We start from the raw sequence: 18635 nt of genomic DNA, 5'->3' as shown, positions 1-18635 counted from the left end.
AAATATATTGCCCGGTTATGCTTGTTGTCAACCTCAGTGAAAGTCTTGTGAATGGTAGTACTGGCAAAGTCAAGGAACTTACTGATGATCACGTCACCGTGCATTTTAACAAATGTGATAAAATTGTAAAGTTAAATCGTCATTTGTTTACAAAAATTGATCCAGTATCAAGGCGTAAACTTTCAAAAAGATTACAGTTCCCTCTCGTGTTATCATTTGGTATTACCATCCATAAATCACAAGGTATGACTTTAGAATCAGTTGTGTTGTAGATTGCGAAAATGCATCTATACAGGTCAGATAAGTGTTGCACTTGGGCGTGCAATGTCTCCAGAAAACTTGCAGGTTAAAAACTTCAAAGTTTGCTTGGTAACCGAACATTCTCCTCAAGTAAATAAATTTTATAAAACAGAAACGAAAAAATTGTGTGCTGACTTAAGTTGTTGCAGGGGTGTATATATTCCAATAGAAATTCAGAAAGATCTTTTCACTCCCTTTGATACAGAACTTCAAGACTCTCTGTTAAATGAGGAAAATCATGATGATGATTATTATGATGATGATGATGATGATGATGATGATGATGATAATAATTTTGATGATGGTTCTGATGATGACGACAATGATATTGATAGCGACAAAGAGACAGATTTCACCGAGCGCTATGACTAAGAACATAAAGATGATGAAGAAATCCTGTTAAATCAAAGACCCGAACCTTTACCAGATTATCTTGATCATATGGAACTACTGAATAATATTTTTGATGAGTATAGAGGAAGTCCAATGAAAGAATCAATGGCCGAACTGTATCAAGAAATTCTGAAAAATTCCAGACCTTTATTTACATGGCTAGGTAGTCAATTTTTGAAGATAAATAAAATAGCTGATGATAACTTTCCTGATGCCGAACTTTCTCAGCAGAAAAATGTTACAAACTTTTGCTCAGAAGTCAATATATTTTTGAAAAGTAATGAATATTTTGGTTTATGTAAAACATTCTATTGCAAATATGGTGACCGTTTCGAAAAAGTTGGTCAATTTTTTTATACTTCAGTTATGTTTCGCCTTCAAGCTATCATCATTGAAAAAAAATCTCAACGTATAACTGTTACCAATGTACAAGAAAGATTGATTCCATCTGATAAATGCGAAGAAGGGAAAGGGAATGTGCGGTACACAGAGGGTTACTGCATTAGTAAATTAAAGTACGGCTATCAAAAAAAAGTCCAACGATCTCTCTATGACCCCAAAAAGAATTACGTCTGCAGACTGCTAGGAAAAAAGTTTCCTCCTTCACACTCACAATTCCATACTCCGAGTTGTAGGTTCAACGAAATTTCCGAAACACTAAAAGCAACAGCTAGAAAACAGATCATTAGGCAAGGATTAACTAACATAACTGATGCAGCATTTGTCTTTTTTCATTCCCTAAATCAGAAAGTTCGGAAAATGGTAACTTTTCAAAATTTACATAAGTATGGCCAAGAAGTTATTCGAATATTAAGTTACCCTTTTGAATGATACCGAAAATTTTCAGGTTTGGTTAGATTTATTTAAAGAAAAGGTAATGATCTTCAAATGAGACTGATGACAAAGATGCTGTGCTGTTACTGTTTCTTACATATCGGAATTGTTCATGAAATTGTTACAAAATTGTTAAAGTCTCAGCATCGCATTTTAGAAAGATTATCTATTGCACATATAAGCGAGAAAAGGGCAAAGCGCACAGGAAAATGGTAATGGAGAAAAGAGGCCAAGAAATGTAAAAGAGTGCCCCTGATTGAAATATATAGTGACAATTCCACCGGAAAATTAGTTACACACCTGAAATTGAAAGCGGGTGTTTTAGATGATGATCAGTACTTTCATGACAAATTTTATTCTAAAAAAGACCTAATTAAGCTGTGTGAGTAGTACGAAATACCGACACTTTCGAAACATAATAAGCAATACATGAATGACCAGTTAGTTAATGTTATTAAACAATGTGATGTGATGTTAACACCACAGGTATTTATTTCGATTGATTCAAATGAAGATGCCTCTGAAAACGTGCCAAATATTTCTATCGGCGATGAACCAATGTTAGAAGTTAGTGAACCGGAAGAAAGTTCTAATAAGAAGGCTAAAGGGAAAGGTAAAGGGAAGAGAAAAGGTAAAAGTTCGACAATATCACAATCCAAGGGCAAGAAAAGTAAAAGACGAAAAGATGATGTTGAAGCGGAGAGTGAGGAGAGTAACTGTTGTTTAATTTGCTTTGAAACATTTGATGACTCACCCAATTGGATTTGTTGCGACAGGTGTAATAAATGGGTACATGGTCATTGCGTTGGCATACAAACAGAGGAACAGTGGGAAAACTACACAGATGAAACAGTTCAGTTTTATTGTCCATTTTGTGAATAATGCCATTGCATATATCTACTTTTAAACTTAATATAGAACAGTAGGTGCTTTGAAATTTCTATGTATCATTTTCTTTCCATTTTAGCTTGATTTTCGCACGTCTCACACAGTTAAAGTTTTTTCTTTTGTAAACACTTTATTCATATTTTATTTTAAGGGTAATCATCTACAGGTCAGCAGAGTAGATACATTAGTCAGTTTTTTTGTTGCGCGTGTGGACTGGCCGTACCGCACAATTCTCTGGCGTTTACATATTCACTTTGCTGATTTTACTATAATTTCTCAAAGTGTATCACGGGATGTTCTCTTTATATACGTCTCTATAGTGTATTTCTGTACTTGTAACATGTATAAAGGTTGCGTTTCGCAAAATATGTGGCTAGACGGATGTAAAGCTTGCATATTTACCACCGCCAACCTAATCTTGTCAATGAATCGTTTGATCAGATTGGTGCAGTTAGAATAAATTTTATTTGTGTATCTTACCGTTGCTTACCTTTGCCAGTGCCTTCGAAAGAAATGTACGTTATATCAAAGGTATTTTGGATGTGTAGAATAATTTCATCCAAATAAAGATTTAATTTGATTAATAAATTACGCTCAAAATGAGCTTTTTCAAATAAAGATTTACTTTAAACTGATTTCTTTTGACATGGATGCTCGAACATGTGTGCCACCCCTTGCGATAAACTGGCAGGCAGGCAGCAAGGCATGATTCTGCTGGTTGGTTGAATCACTATTAATGACCGGACGGAAGTAGAGTTTTGCCATGATTGCAGGTGAGTTGTTTTATCTAATACTGTTCCGGAGTATTTGTGTAACGTAAAAACGTATTAGCGAGAAATGACCCTTTCACGCTTCTATATAGCCAACAATAATTTATTATTATACGAAAGACCTTTTGCAAATGACTGAACTGAAATTTCTAGGTCAGCAAACCTCAAATACAGAAATGTATGCATCTGATTCATATATCGACACTTTCTGACAACATCAAAAAGGGCCTTTCCGATATTTTTTCATACATAAAAGCTGACATGTCGAGCTCAATCTCATATATTTTTTTAAATCATGAGAAAGCGCTAAGATGTTACTCTAAATAATAAAATAAACTTGACATTTGTCCATATAACACTGTGGGCCTCATTCATGTCACTGTATGCATATTTTGGACTCTTGGTAAAATAGTATTTCAGATATGGACAACAAAACCTCGGACGGATGGACGGACGGATGGACTGTCTACAATGGCACATCTTATCACCCGCTCCGTTTAGAAAACTAGCGAGTGGGCACAAAAATGTCAACACGCATTCTTTTATACATGAAGACCCCTGCGCGTGCACTCTGAATGTAGAGCAATACAAATGTAATTTTCGTTTTCAAGTTTGGCCGATGTACTGCCATTTTCGTTACTTCCCAAAAACAAGAGGGCAATGATGGCCCTATATCGCTCACATGAGCTGAGTTGTTTCCTTGAACAAATTTCCTAGCTAAAGCTCTAGAAATAAAAGATAGGTGATTGGGTCATGGTATAGATTATTCAAGATTTCTTCTGACATATCTTAAAAAAAATATACAGGTGGCCCAAATGTGACTATAGCTTTGAACACAACAACGTATATCAGTAGGTCAGGGTTAAGAATACAGAAGACAAGGCTGTATCTTTAAAACGAAGGTCAGTAGGTCAAGGTCACAGTCAAGTGACCCTTATGACTTTGGGCCATCAAGTAATCATAATTAAACAATCCAGGCAATATGATCAAATTATTTCGGAAGTGATGTTTTCTTTATAACTCATATACAAATGACGGAGCCTGTTTTCACTCCTTAGGTATAATTTGAACAATCGTCATAGAAGACCAGTAGATGATATCACATGCCAAATATTGAAGTTCTATGTTTTGCGGTTTTGGGCAAAAAAAAATATTCCTAAGTTTTTTTTTCCTTTCGGTTGCCATGGAATTAAATTATTTTAAAAAGTTTTAAAGAGGACAATTCAAGGAACATCCATATGAAGTTTCATAAAAAATTGGCCAAGAGGTTTACCGGTATGAGGAGATGTTGTTTAAGGGAAAGTGTGGGCGGACAACGGACGGACGCCGGATGGTGAGCGGTCACAATAACTCGCCCGAGCATTTTGTGCTCAGGTGAGCTAAAACAGAAGTTTGTCTGACGTCATTTTCTTTGCTGTCATAAACATACATATGCTTTGTGACTACGTATATAAATGTACCCGCTGTCCTACGGATATAAAAGTAGAATTAAAAAAGAAACTATTTTCAGTTTCTACGAAATACTGTTGAAAAACAGCATCAAACCAAAAACAAACAAACAAACAAACAAATTAAAACGAAATCAGTAAACAAGTAAACATGAATCACAATTCGGATACATATTCTAAATCGGTTGAGCATATAAAAGGTAGAAATATGGTCTGTTCACAAGGAAGTTGTCCATGTATAGAAAAATTAACAAGACATAAAAAAAAAAAAAACAACAGGAAAGCAATTGATTCAAGCAGATTTCACAAGCGGTACGGCCAGTCCACACGCGCTTAGATCCCTCTGATGATCAGTTGCTAACATTAATGATAAAATCAGTAAAAACCTGACCTATTTAAAAAAAAAAAAGGTGTCTAGCGTCCATTAAATTCCTACATTTTTCAATTTAGCTAAAATTCGTACAAAAATTAATTCAGAAAAATGCCCTACTCCCCACTTCCTAAATTCTTATACATTAATATAAAATTGAAGTTTTGGAACTACTTCATGCTAGATATGTTTGATTGAAGTTTAACTGCTTGCACTGAATAAGAAATAAAACTAGAGGTACTTTTGAGAAAAACGGATGTCTCCCACAACGGCCTAATCATCTAAATAGCAAGTCAGTCTTTATATACTGTTTACTCACTACAATTCAAGGGCCAGAACTCCAAAATGCCTAGGCCGATTTGGCTCATGATCGAAATTGTCTGAGGTCTTATAGGCAAACACATTTTGTTAAAAAAAAACAAAGAAAAATATCAAACAGGGAATGCCACGCACCAAAAACGTAGCCTCCTCAAAACGAAACCCCCAGCACGCAGACGCGTGCACCACACACACACACACACACACACACACACACCCCAAAGCCAACACATAAGGACAAAACGAACAACACACACGCACACAAAGCCAACACATAAGACGAAACGAACAAACAAAGGAACACAGTGGGGCCCCGCCTTGGAACGGTCAGTGGCAAAAACACCACTGGGGAGCTTAAACCGGTTTATGGTGCACCTAACCTCACTCTTACCCTCACCATGTTCCAAAGACATGGGACAGTGTAGATAAAAGTAATCCCCTCCAGGTGAATCTCTTACACACGTAATGGAAACAAAAAGGCATGGCATGTAAAACACAAAAATGCTCGTGTATAAATATATAAAAAACAAACCTTAAGAACCAAAAACGTATGTACTCGATGCCTTTTCAGAAGACAGAGCAACAAGAGAAACACCCTTAAGGGCCCGACGAAACAGGCCAGAAGACAAATATCAAAACAGTTCAGTCCTGGTAGGATTTAAAAACTGCTTATCATAGAGTCCTCCCCCTCTTCCGTCAGATGCAATCAAAGAGGGAAGCATAGTGTCCAACTGTAAACGGGTTGAACACTAAACATGCGGTATGTCTCAAAACAGTTGGGCCCTAACCTCTTTTAATAAAAAAGTTTGATAATCTTTCCAAATACATTTGGAAAATTACCGTGACCCAAGATCTTACGAAGTTTGTAAACCACGTCCCCATAAAAAACGGGTTTAGAAATACCTTCTCGCAGAAGTGTCTTTAAATTACTATTGAATTTTAAAACTAAATCAGAATTACGATAATAAAATTTAGCAAAATATTTACGCAATTTGTAATAACGGTAGCCTTGCTGAAGAAGTTTACCTGTAATATATTGATTACGTTCATTGAAATGCTTGACATGACTACACGCTCCGGCAAACCGAATTAATTGAGAAATATATACCCCATAAGATGTAGCCTGAGGTACATCTCCATCCAAATGGGGAAAATTTAAGTTTGGTGAAGATCAGATGAGAAATGTTCGACTTAGAGTGCGGACAAGAGTAAAAAGGCTGATTTTTTTTTCAGTAATTCAAGGGCCGTAACTCATAAAATGCCTGAACCGATTCGTCTAGTTATTAATGTTGGCCGAGGTCACATGGCCAAACACATTTTGTTCAAGTTTGGTGAAGATCGGATGAGAAATGTTTTACATAGAGTGCGGACAAGTGTAAAAAAAGGCCGATTTTTTCGGTAGGTGGTAACTCCGAAATGCCTGTACCGATTTGACTAGTTATCGAACTTGACCAACGTCTCATAGTCAAACACATTTTGTTAAAGTTTGGTGAAGATCGGATGAGAAATGTTTGATTTAGAGTGCGGACAAGAGTAAAAAGCCCGATTTTTGGTAATTCAAGGGTCAAAACACTAACAGGCCTGGACCGATTTGACTAGTTATCGAACTTGGCCGAGATCTTATGGTCAAACAGATTTTCTTGAATTTTGGTGAAAATCGGATGAGAAACGTTTGACTTAGAGTGCGGACAAGCTTTGTGACAGACAGACATACACACAGACACACGGATACATAGAAACACAGACTGAAGTAAATCAATATGTCCCCTATACCACTGTGTGGTGGGAGACATAATTATCTGTAAAAAATCATTTGGAAGCATAGAAGGCAACAAAGCAGAATAATGGCAGACTCCGTTTGATGGAGTCTGTACATGCAAAGTATTGGAATGTGCAGAACCTCTAAAACCTCCTAGCACCAGCATCAGCGGATCTCTATTACACAAATACTGTATGGACTATACAACTAACATGCCTTATGACGAAGTAGTTCCTAAACTAAAATTTAATAAAAAAAAATACAGGAAATTAGGAAGAAACAAGTAGGGCAGTTTTAGTAATTTTCTTTGACTGTTTTTCTATGAATTATAGTCATATTGAAAACAAAGTTGGAATTTTAGGGACGCTGGACAGCCTGCTTTGTGTGACTAATCCAAAGTGTTTAAGTTCTTAAATACTTAAATCAGATAATGGCATTTTAGGATTTGCAGTCTTCTTCTTTGGTTTAATTGCCTTCTTAACATTAAAACAAAGTGGTTCACAGCCTCGATGCTCAGCATTTGAATTTTTTTGACATAGCGTTTTGTCCAATGATAACGTTGTTCATACATTTTACGTACTGAAAGAAAGTTGGATTTGTATTATTTCCGTTTATTATTCCTCGTTGCTGGCAGAATATATTTTCTATTACATCGCTGTTGACACGTGCAGCGACAATTGAGTGTCTGTCGTGTTGAAGGGTATCTTTACAAAAGTTTATCAAATCCTACTATACAGGAATTCAAGTCTTCTCTCGTCTGATCTGACATTAATCTATTTTCTTTTTCAGCGGCTGTTAATTTGTCTGTTTCTTTAATGTGTTTTTCCCACCGATTGAACCATGCCAGTGCTTCCAACAATTTGTCAAGTCTTGCATCCTCTATGTCAGCTATTGGTCTCCGATCTCGAAATGTTTCGACAATGACGCTAGTGGCCCTAAGAAGGCAAATTGTGTCGTCAAGGATGTATCTATCTGCACCTAGAGACTTTTGGAAGCTTTCCATAAGATTTAACATCTCGCCGTTCATGACATCCTCAGCGAGCTTATTTCTCATTTTTGATTCCTGTGTGAGAAATAAATGGTCGTTAGTCAGCTTCCTGTGGATCGGAAAAGCATTTGTTTCGCGATCCCATCGAAAGGCATTAACCCAGTGTTCCCAGTAAATGTACTGGTTGAAACACAACTGACGAACGTAAGTTTTTCCTTCGCCGCTTTTGAGGATATTGTTTCGGACTCTTTTGATTACATGGGAATAGTCCATAATAAAAATGATGTCAGGGTCATCAGGCGACCAGATGGTTTTTGTAGAAAATTTTTGAGCTGATGGAGACGTGTCTGCGAAAAACATTTTCATAAAATCCCTATTTGTTTGTGCGCCGTCCATAGATACAAATGAAACTTTAAAATCATGCCTGTTCAAAAATTTAACAGCTTGCCAGTATAAAAATTGAAGGTTACCGGCTTTTGTTTGTGTAACTGGAAAGCAGGCGAATGGGAACCTAAATCAGTTTAAACCTAGGTATAAAAATTGTAATACGTGTGTGGCCAGTAATCGTTCGTTTTTCCCTGTACAAAGAATATTCAAATGGTCTGCCTCCATACCCATGTCTACAAATCCTACAAGTGTCACCTCGCCGTTTGATTGGGTCATACAAAGGTCCTCTTGGATGCTCATTTCGTCTATACAGACACCGCCAATGAGTTTACTATCTGAAGGCTTATATTTCTTTGCTTCTTGCTGCATCCATAGGAAGACATCTTTATTGAACCCTGTTTGTTGATTGACTACACTTTTATACAAACGTAAGGTCTCTCCTGATGGTAAAAGAAGAACATTGCTGTTACGAAGCTGCTCATAATTCTTTCTGCTCCTACACCACAGTGATAGGCAAAGGCTGTTTGTTCTTTTGTCCCAGCGCCTTTGTGTTGGATTACGTGCCAAATTCTGTTTTTGATTTACCAGAAAATCTGACATTTCACCATTCGCTTCAGGAATAATCTTTTCCAGAATTTCCCTCATATCTTGATGGTTGTTTGCAGAAAGGTTGACTATGCCATCTGAGTCGGCTATGCTCTCGCTGCACGGATCAAATGCCACACTTTATTCAGCTGCTTGGATTCTATGTCTTTTGGAAGGACCCTCAGTCTCAGCAGCATTTGTTTGAATGCCATTTTGGCACTTCCTGCACGTGAGCGAATAAGCTGTCAGAGGTATCAACCTTGCGCATGATACTGAGCGGTATGTTTCTATTTTCTCTTCCCCTATGTATTCTAAGATTACCTTCTTGTCATGTTTGACTTGCACGTTTTCTTTCTGTTTACCCTGTCATGTTTTTAATTTGGACACAATGGTACATATGTTGTGAATGGATGACCTGGTATTCTTGAAAGTGTCCTCGATCAAAAGATGCTCTAAATTGATCTTTGAATCACCTACGTACAGTTCCCACTTACCATATGGGAAAAAAGAATTTTTTTTCATTAAATGATTCCCATTCACCATGCCACAAAACAGACCATATTCTACCTTCTCAGCACCATTTTTGCAAACAAAAAACGGCCAGGGCACCCACTGGTTTATGACATTAAAATCATATACCATTTCTTCAAATAAACCTTCTTTTTCTTTCAATCCTTTGTACATTGTTGCCTCCTTTTTGTCTTCTGGAAACTACATCTTCTGACTTTTAACATTTGCAAATAATCCTTGAATATATTTTTCAAATGTTAACTTACTGAGGTCTCCACCTGCATTAACATATCTTGAATATACCATTTTCAAACTTACCTCCTCCTTCTCATCTTCTTCAAAATGCTCTTGCAACCTGTCAACAAGGAACGATTTCTGTATCGGTTATTTTTCATACTTTTTTTTACTTCACAGTGTTGTTCTTAAAAGATTATAAAGTAGATAGTTTAATCAAGTATAAGGATATTTTTACTTTTTACTACATTGCCTATTGTAATATTACGTATCAAACACGCTTTATTTAAAAAAAAAACATACTTTTCAATGTATGAAGTGTTTTTCATTACACGCTTTTCAGTGGACTAAAGATATATCAGAATGAAATATATCTGATGTTTTCACAATAAAACATCTTTCACTGGAAACTATTTAAAATTGTGTATTTTATTCGAAACATGAAATAAAATGAAAATATGTTTGCTTAAATTTGTATGTAAGATCGAAATATAGTTCACTCATGAACACCATTTACATTTTCACGAAAGACGCAGTAGTGCGTATGGTGTTCACTCCATGAAATGTTTTTGATCTTTCATATCCTTTATTTAGTTCTTATTCATATATAAATAAAGTATCCATCTTTTAAAAAGTGAATTTTCCAAATATCACAGCTACCTCTGAGGGTTTTTTTTTTCGCTTTGCACTACACAATCATGTGCAAACCCCTTAACATAGTCATTAAAATGTAATAGTCACCAGAGAGTAGGCTAAATTTAACACTATGGGAGTCCCCTCTCGTAATTCTTAAAAATATTTGCAACAATCGGTCGATTCTTCGTTTAATTTTAGACAGGTTTGTATGATTTTTACCTAAGAAAATTGTTTTTCAAAAAGTTTCAAATTATTCGCGAAGTAACATTTTTCTATGATATCTGGATTTTGACCGAATAAACCAGGTTACATATTACATGTGCAGCACAATCGGCACTAGAAATTGCAGCATAAAAAATACCTTATGAATATAAATATGTCATACTACAAGTTTTAATTCAATTACAGTCTGAATCTTATGAAATTCTGATCACTTATGGTCTGGGCACCTACAAGCTATTTAATCGAGTTTGCATGTTCAATACGACAACAACAACTTTGGTATTTGTTTTCCGTATTTCGCTGTTACGCATGTTTTAAAATATACATATCAATGAAAATACAAAATTGTGCTTTCCACATCCCTTTCCACTTTATTTTGGCTTCAATTCAGTAAAACTGATTTTTTATGTATTTGACACGCAGCATGAATTTTCTCCGCTTTTTGCGATATCATAGACTGGTTTACATTTTGCGCTACGAAACTGGGTATTCCCCTAATTGAGTCGAAAGTTGATGCTTTTTCGTTGACAGTACCGATACGGGTGTAAGTTTTCGAAGAAATATGAAGGTTGTGGACAAAACGGGATTTCGGCATGCATTGCAATAGAACGATTACACCCTTCTGAATTTATCAACACCAGAATTATATGTGTGTGTTTCGTATTGAGATCATAAACCAGGCAAGAATTAGGGTTTTACATGTAAACAATGGCGAATGGTTTGTCATCTTGTAGTATTTAGTGCTTTGTGTTTTTCCCTATTACGGTGTTTCCGTCCAAGATCATGTGTCTTCCAAACGGTCGTGTTATTTTCGTTGTTAGTTTTAAGGTGAAATGAAACATATGATCCGAAAACAAGTAAGTTAATAGATCAATGTATTTGCCAGACTAGTTATAAAGAATTTCTATGAATAATTTGCGCAAAACGTAGGCAAAATAGCATAAGGCAAATGGATTCGAAGTTGCTTTTGCGGCATCAAATGTAACGTTAGTATTTATAATTACGGCCGATATCATAAAAAAAGTAAACTTTTAATGCCTGGCGAACTATAGTCTTCATTTTAATATTTCTTCGAGCAATATATTCCAGCAAAATGTCGCGAAAGTAGGAAATCGGCCATTCACGGTTTTTATCGTTACTTATGCGTCATGTTTCTTGTCTATACAATATCGGGTATATAAAGCTAGTCTGTTTTTCACGGCTTTACTTTCCGTCTCAATGATGTTCTCGTTTTATTGCACTTTCGTAATTCAATTTTCACTTTGACAGTAAAGAATAATTTGTTGTGACCCTCCCTCCCTTTTATCATTTAGACAAGAATTTCCATTGATATATATGATGTCTGTATTAAAATACTTTAATTAGTCTTTTTTAAGACACTGAGGATCAAGCTCTCCATGACGGGCGACTTACTACAGCGATACGGCATAGCATTAAATAAAACTGAATTTACATGTTATTACATTGCTGCCAAATACTAACGCCTGTCACTTAATACTTTTTGTTGTTTTTGTATTGTAGTAACATGAAATTAGTGAATAATTAACTTACTTACAATGAAAAGTGAGTAACATAGGTTAAGGAGAAATAACCCTGTGGTGAATACAGTCATTTTCCAATTTTTAGCTGAATGTCGTAGGTTCAAAACAATGTCCTTTATATGTAGATAATGTGAATTGCACGTTAAAGAACCAACGGGCATTCTTGTGTGTCCTGCTTTATCCTCCAAGTCCTAAAATGACTGACGTTCTTCTTGAAAAGTCGCCGTTATGGGAAATCGATGACAACAATGAATATATTTAGATACAAAAATAATACAGAGCGGCGCTTCACAGGACTCTACAAAAATGTCCTATTTATTTTAAGATCACAGTACAAACCAATCCGTTTTGCAATACTAATGTTTCTTTTTTATAATAAGTATAAGGCATTGCAATTTTCCTTCTAATGGATAAAGGCTGTTTCAATTCATTGCATGTCAATAGCGAACCCTTACTTAGATGCATTTAATTAAGTTCCATTCTTTAATAAATGCATGCTGTATTATAGGATATTTGATATTATCTTGTGTTTATATGAATTTAATAAGATGGACATTTATTTGAACTGAACGTAATGAAAAGTCATTTTCTTTTATTATAGTTGGATATATGATGCTAAGTGTTACGATATTCTAAATTATAATCTTAATAATAAATATTATTAATAATCTGAAAATTTCTTGCAGCGCAGTCTGGTCAGGATCCATGCTGTTCGCTAACAGTTTCTCTAATCCAATAGGCTTTGAAAGCAAACAGCATGAATCCTGATCAGACTGCGCGGATGCACATGCTGGTCTGGATCCATGCTGGTCGCAAAGCCAGTATGTTGGTTTTCTCATGGCACGGCTCAAATACATTATTTTTATTCAATCACTTTTATTGCAAAAGTAATAGATATGATAAGCCTAAACCCCTTTTGTATGCTCCAACTCTGTCGCAAGCAATAAAACTGAGATTGCATTCTTTTTAACCGATTTATTGTTGTTAGTAACGGGTATTGTGGCACTGTAGTTGAAAGAATCGGACTTGTGGTGAAGTAAACAATGTGTTTTAAAGTTCTTGAGAAAGTTGGAAAAAGTTAAGCAATTCTTTGTCCACTTGACGCACATTTGCGTTAAGTATTTAAAACAATCCTTAGGATGACATGGAATAGGTTTTGCTTTATAAAGAAAGCCTTGATAAAAAAGCATAATCGATTACGCAATAATAATGAAAGAAAATTAATAATAAAACAGCAAAAAACAAGTGAAACTTTATTCGTTTTTTTAACGACTGAAACAACAGTGCAATATTTATTATGTTTCTGCAGGATGGAAACATATCTAGACAACGCTCTTGCAGAATGCAAATTAGCTATAGAATGACAAATATTGATTGACAACTGCTTCAGGTAGGGGCGGGGTGCAGTTTGAATTCTATTTAATTTATGAAACAACGGAAAACATTCACATTTAAAGATGGTTCATGCAGTATTCGGTAAGTTATTTCATAGATTTTCTTGTTGTTGTCGAAATCATTTCCTACAGTTACAGTCAGAGTGACTCAATACTGGTGTTTCATAAGCACTTCTATAGTTCTTGAGATACAATTCAATGGGTTTCGGGTAAAATGAATAGAAAATATTTAGATGTTAATTACCTAAAAAGTAGAATCATGCAAGAAGAAAGTGCGTTAATATATAATCTAGGATATCATTTGAGTAACACTCGATTTTGCTTTCTTAAAACATTGAATATCTTTGGCGTTCTTTTTACGAAAAAATAATTAAAACCAGATAATTAGTGTTCCTCAAAGAAATGTGGTTGTTTGCTTGTTTGATCTGATGTAAAGGGAAGAAATAGACAGTTAGTTTGCAGTCCTATTTAGTAGGTTTTATAGCACGCTTAAATGCCACAAAGTAGAGAGTAAACTTCTTCCGAAATGTCAACCTTGTTGAAATGGTGACTTGTCCTACAAATACGTAAATAAAGATAGATACATATCAGTATGTCACAAAATTATTATACACTGCTAAAGTAAAACAATTTCTTAGAAGCATAACTTGCAGAATAGTTTTGTCTTATTTTGTTTTTATATGAAATAAGTTTTTTATGCTAGTGTTTAAGAAAACCGCCAGAGTGTGTTTACCACAAACGAGAATAACAGCATACTTTCATAAGTTATAAATCTAATGTGCAACAATTTTAACTTGACAAATTTCCTAATCAGCTGGGTGGACGTATTTAGTAAGTTGCTGCTTTAAGGTGAGAAAAATGCTGGTTGCAGTTCAAAATGGCGTCATTTGTTTACTTTTTGATATAACAGAGGACACATTTTACAATAGTAAGTGTGTTTATTATATACAAATTTTCAAACGATAACGCCCAGTTGGTGGCCATGTAATTTATCTCCACTCGGATTTTGGTCTTGCATGTTTATCTTTGTTTGTTAAAAAGTTATTGAAGGTACCGTGTCAGTTTATAGTGACGAAAAAATCGAAGCTGTGCATGAAAATGTAATTCCTGTACAAAACGAACACTTTACAGGATGTTTATTGATTTGGACATATACATAGATTTATACTGTAATTGAAGATTTTTACTTGCCAATTCTAAAACCTCCCCTTGCAAAAATATTTTGGTACAAGCAACATTTTGTTGTTTGATGTTGTATACACGACATTTTTGTTGTGTGATTGTTCTACTGAGATGTCTTCTTGAAGTCTACAATCCAATATAAACATTGGCAATTACAAATATTTAAATGTAATGTGGTTCTCACAGATATTAGTGAAAGCAACAAAATATTATGCATTTCTCCAGTATATTTTTAATTCCTGATATTGAAGATCAAATAGTTAATTACTGTTGCCTGGGGAGCAGACATATAGAAAGGTTTGATGACGCCAATCTGCTGCCGTTGTATGTCATGTTTCATGGCCACATCTATCTATCTAGGTACCACATAAAGATTAAAAAGACAATAACATATTCCTTATTCAGAGTCAAATACTGAGAAAAGTCGAGCATGCTGTCTTAAGGACAGCTCAACAATTTGACACAAATCTACCCTCCTTATTTGTTTAATTATCTTCTTTTATTTGATATATGTCCATACTAGTATAGGGTCGAGTTCAGTGGTGAAGTTTAAAACCAAACTTGCACTTATGATACGTTTCACTTAAAACTGGCGCTTATGATCAGTTTTAAGTGAAATGTGTGACGCGCATGAACCAGTACTCTACCCTACTTTTTGAGTAATGTCCCTTTATAAAGTTTTACTGTCCAGGGCATTACACTACAATTGATGTAGAGAATTTACGCAGATAGTATACAATGATAGAGGACATTGCGAGGAAGTGAAGCGTACAAGGACCATAACTTTTACCACACTATTTTTAAGGTTATCTCCCTATATTAATTTCTTTTTCTAAAAATACAGGCTGTATATAAGTTATATATACCTTAAAATAATTGGTTTAATTTTTTTATACGCTAGTTTTGAAAAAAAAACGGCACGTATTATGGAATGGAATTATCCGTCCATCTGTCCGTCCTTTAACATTTTCTGTTTCCGGACTACAAGTAATATCAAAGCGCTGACATCATAGAAAGGTTGAAACCCGCATACAAATTATTGGTCACAAAGTAAAAAAAAACTGATAATAAAAACCAGAAAAAAAACAAAACAAATAAATAATTTTCACATAAATATAAGAACTGTTTTCCACAGAAGAAATAGCTTTGTAAAATTTTAAATGTAAAATTATAAACCACACTGCTCGAATTCTTCCTTCTTACTAGCTTTATGCAGTGATTTGATGACAAACCCTAAACTCACAAGCACAGCTTCCTTCAAAAGGGCAAGGAATGCCTGACAATAAATTAATTTCATACGAAAACTATCAAGCCTTTCATAATGTTGAAAGAATTTTTAAAATCGGACAGATATTGAAAACGATACGGCAGTTTGAAATTTAAGAAATTGCTGATCACGGTGGTAGCCATTTACATGGAAACAAAATGACAGCCATTTTGATTTCATATTTAAGTTCTCATTACTTTCTCATTTTAAAATAGAAAAAGTGGAAACTCCACAGGTCGCTCAACACGACAAAAATGAAAATGTTGCAGGCTCAGTTTGATTGAGCCTGTTCATGAACGGTAGTGGAAATGCATGCTACCGTCCACGCCCTCTAGCCCCGGGTTGAGCAGAACTCAACATTTACACATGCTAAAAGTACATTAAGCTGATTTTGAAAATTCGTTCACTTCTTTAAATGATTTGAGAAAATGGCATTAACATAAGAACAGCACTGCTCTTTTCTTTAAAACATTTATACATATATGATGAAAATTCAGCAATAATATTTCATACGATTGTTTTATAATAAGGAGACGTCTGTCAGATTTAGTGTGGTTTAATATACTGGCATTTTAAAAACAAGAATAATATATCTGTTTGCAAATGGAATGGACCAGAGCTGTTAAACATACATACAAAATGTGGAAGGAAGGAAGTGATAGTGCGCATCGCCATGACGTTTGATGCTATTACATAATAATTGTGACGTATAAATGACGTTTTTGCACAATAATATACTGTTTCGGTTTTCTTTGTTTAAAGGAAAACAAGTCCGACGGGTTAAAACTCACAGATCAGACTGTTTCAACATTAATGCCTATTCCAAAATTAGTGTCGAGTGGTTCAAGACCTTAACTTCGAATTACTTACCCCTCACCAATGTGTGTTCGAGACTTGCTCGAGGCTTTGAATTCTTGATGTGAGCCATCTGTCTGGCTTACAGAATGATCTCCCCAGGTGGCCGCCCGTAATGAAATAATGCCCAGAGGGCATCCGGAGTCTTCCTCTAAGATCATAAGTTGGACCTATAATTGTTTCGGTGTGACGTTAAATCAAACAGAACAAAATACTCTAAGATTATGTGGAACATAATTGTTTAGGTAATTAAGACGGTTTTCTCAAATATTAAATACAACTATAAGCAAATTTTGACTTTTGAAGGCAGCAGTTTCTAACTTCTTACGGACTTGTTAAAACTTGTTGTTTGTTGTAAAGTCACAGTAAGGATCTTGTTTTGTGTTAAGGAATTCATAATATTGACATATGTTCATCAATGGATGTAGAAAGGATGCAATTTAGTTTAATTGTAGGTGAAACCAAAATGATTACAAAACATTAGCACCGTAGAGACGTTGCATTGTTCTCTTTAAAACTTCTTACTTAGATAGCAGGTAAATAACTGGCAGTCTTATTAGATTTTTAGGTTTAGGTCTTTCTTTTTTAGCTCAAGAAATAAAAAATACAATTTGAATGGCAGGGTGTATCTTGTGCGATGAAATTACTTCCTAAATTTATGTTTCTTCACACTGTTGTGTTCCTCAATTTTGGGATTTGTAGTAGACTTAGGAATGTGGGGGAGAGGGGGGGGGGAGTGGGTTGGAACTTAGATTCACTCTAGTCTGTTTGTCTGTCCATCGGTCCATTGTGTCTTTCGTCCTAGAGTCATGAAACATCATAGGAATGTTATTCAGAATGTTAAGCTGTGCACCTGGGGTTTTGGTGAGGATTTCATGGTCCTCAAATTATGTATAAAGCGACTAAATGTGTATGTCATATGTATCGTTAAAAGTGTTATTTCTTAAGTCATGAAACATCATAGGATTGTTATACAGCATGTGAAGTTTAGTACGGGATTTCATACAGCCAAACTAGAGTGAGTTATGGGCCTTGACGTAGGTTAAATATGTAGAAAGGGCCGAACATACTTCATCAAGTAATTGATCTGAAGTCAAAACATGTAAAGGATTGATTTTCAAGATGTGGAATTGTACACCTGAGGAGATTTCGTTTGGAATTTCACTCGGCTTCATATATGATCTTTCACTTAATAAAACATGCATATAGGGCCTGAAAGTTTGTGTCGCTTATATCTAAAACAATATTTTACCTAGAGTCATGACACAATACGGAATATTTTTAGCATGGAAGTTTGTGCACCAGCGGTTTTCATTCTGCATGACAAGTGTTATGGTCTGTGGCTTAGGCAGAAATGTTCATTTAAAGCCTAAAAGTTTATTCCGCATGTATCTCAAACAGTATTTAAACACAAGTCATGAATGTTATATGAATCTTATTCAGCATGTGAAGTTGTATACCGGTAATTTTATTTGGGATTTAAAAGTATAGCATACTGTTCAATTCATGTACATTTGAAACAGATTTCAGTAGAGGTCATATTCTTAAGAACATCAAATTTCGTTCTATATCACTCGTACGTCACCGTTTACGTTCTATTTTGTGAAAAAAACAACTTCTTCTTCAATACTAGTTTGTCGTCATGCCTATGATTTGTGCATGTCTTACATACCGGTATTATACATGTACTCCAACTATTAAAAATGTTACAATGAAAGTAAATGTAGAGCTGTCGAAATGACAAAACATTGTTC

The 18635-nt window shown here is 35.1% G+C and overlaps 1 protein-coding gene across 1 annotated transcript; it reads left to right on the top strand.

Annotated features, from left to right (window-relative positions):
* Nucleotides 1-1956: 1956 nt before the first annotated feature.
* LOC128549355 (uncharacterized) lies at nucleotides 1957-2409 on the top strand. Its single transcript, XM_053525968.1, has one exon. The coding sequence runs from the start codon at nucleotides 1957-1959 to the stop codon at nucleotides 2407-2409; it is 453 nt and encodes a 150-aa protein (XP_053381943.1).
* Nucleotides 2410-18635: the final 16226 nt, after the last annotated feature.

The sequence above is a fragment of the Mercenaria mercenaria genome, chromosome 16 (assembly GCF_021730395.1).
Source record: "Mercenaria mercenaria strain notata chromosome 16, MADL_Memer_1, whole genome shotgun sequence".
NCBI classification, from domain to species: domain Eukaryota; kingdom Metazoa; phylum Mollusca; class Bivalvia; order Venerida; family Veneridae; genus Mercenaria; species Mercenaria mercenaria.
The sequence above is the reverse complement of the archived record's forward strand: the minus strand, read 5'-3'. Positions and strand labels throughout refer to the sequence as shown.

Bases quoted from the DNA above. Each gene is read 5' to 3' on its own strand.
- LOC128549355 (XM_053525968.1), top strand. From the start codon at position 1,957: ATGAATGACCAGTTAGTTAATGTTATTAAACAATGTGATGTGATGTTA.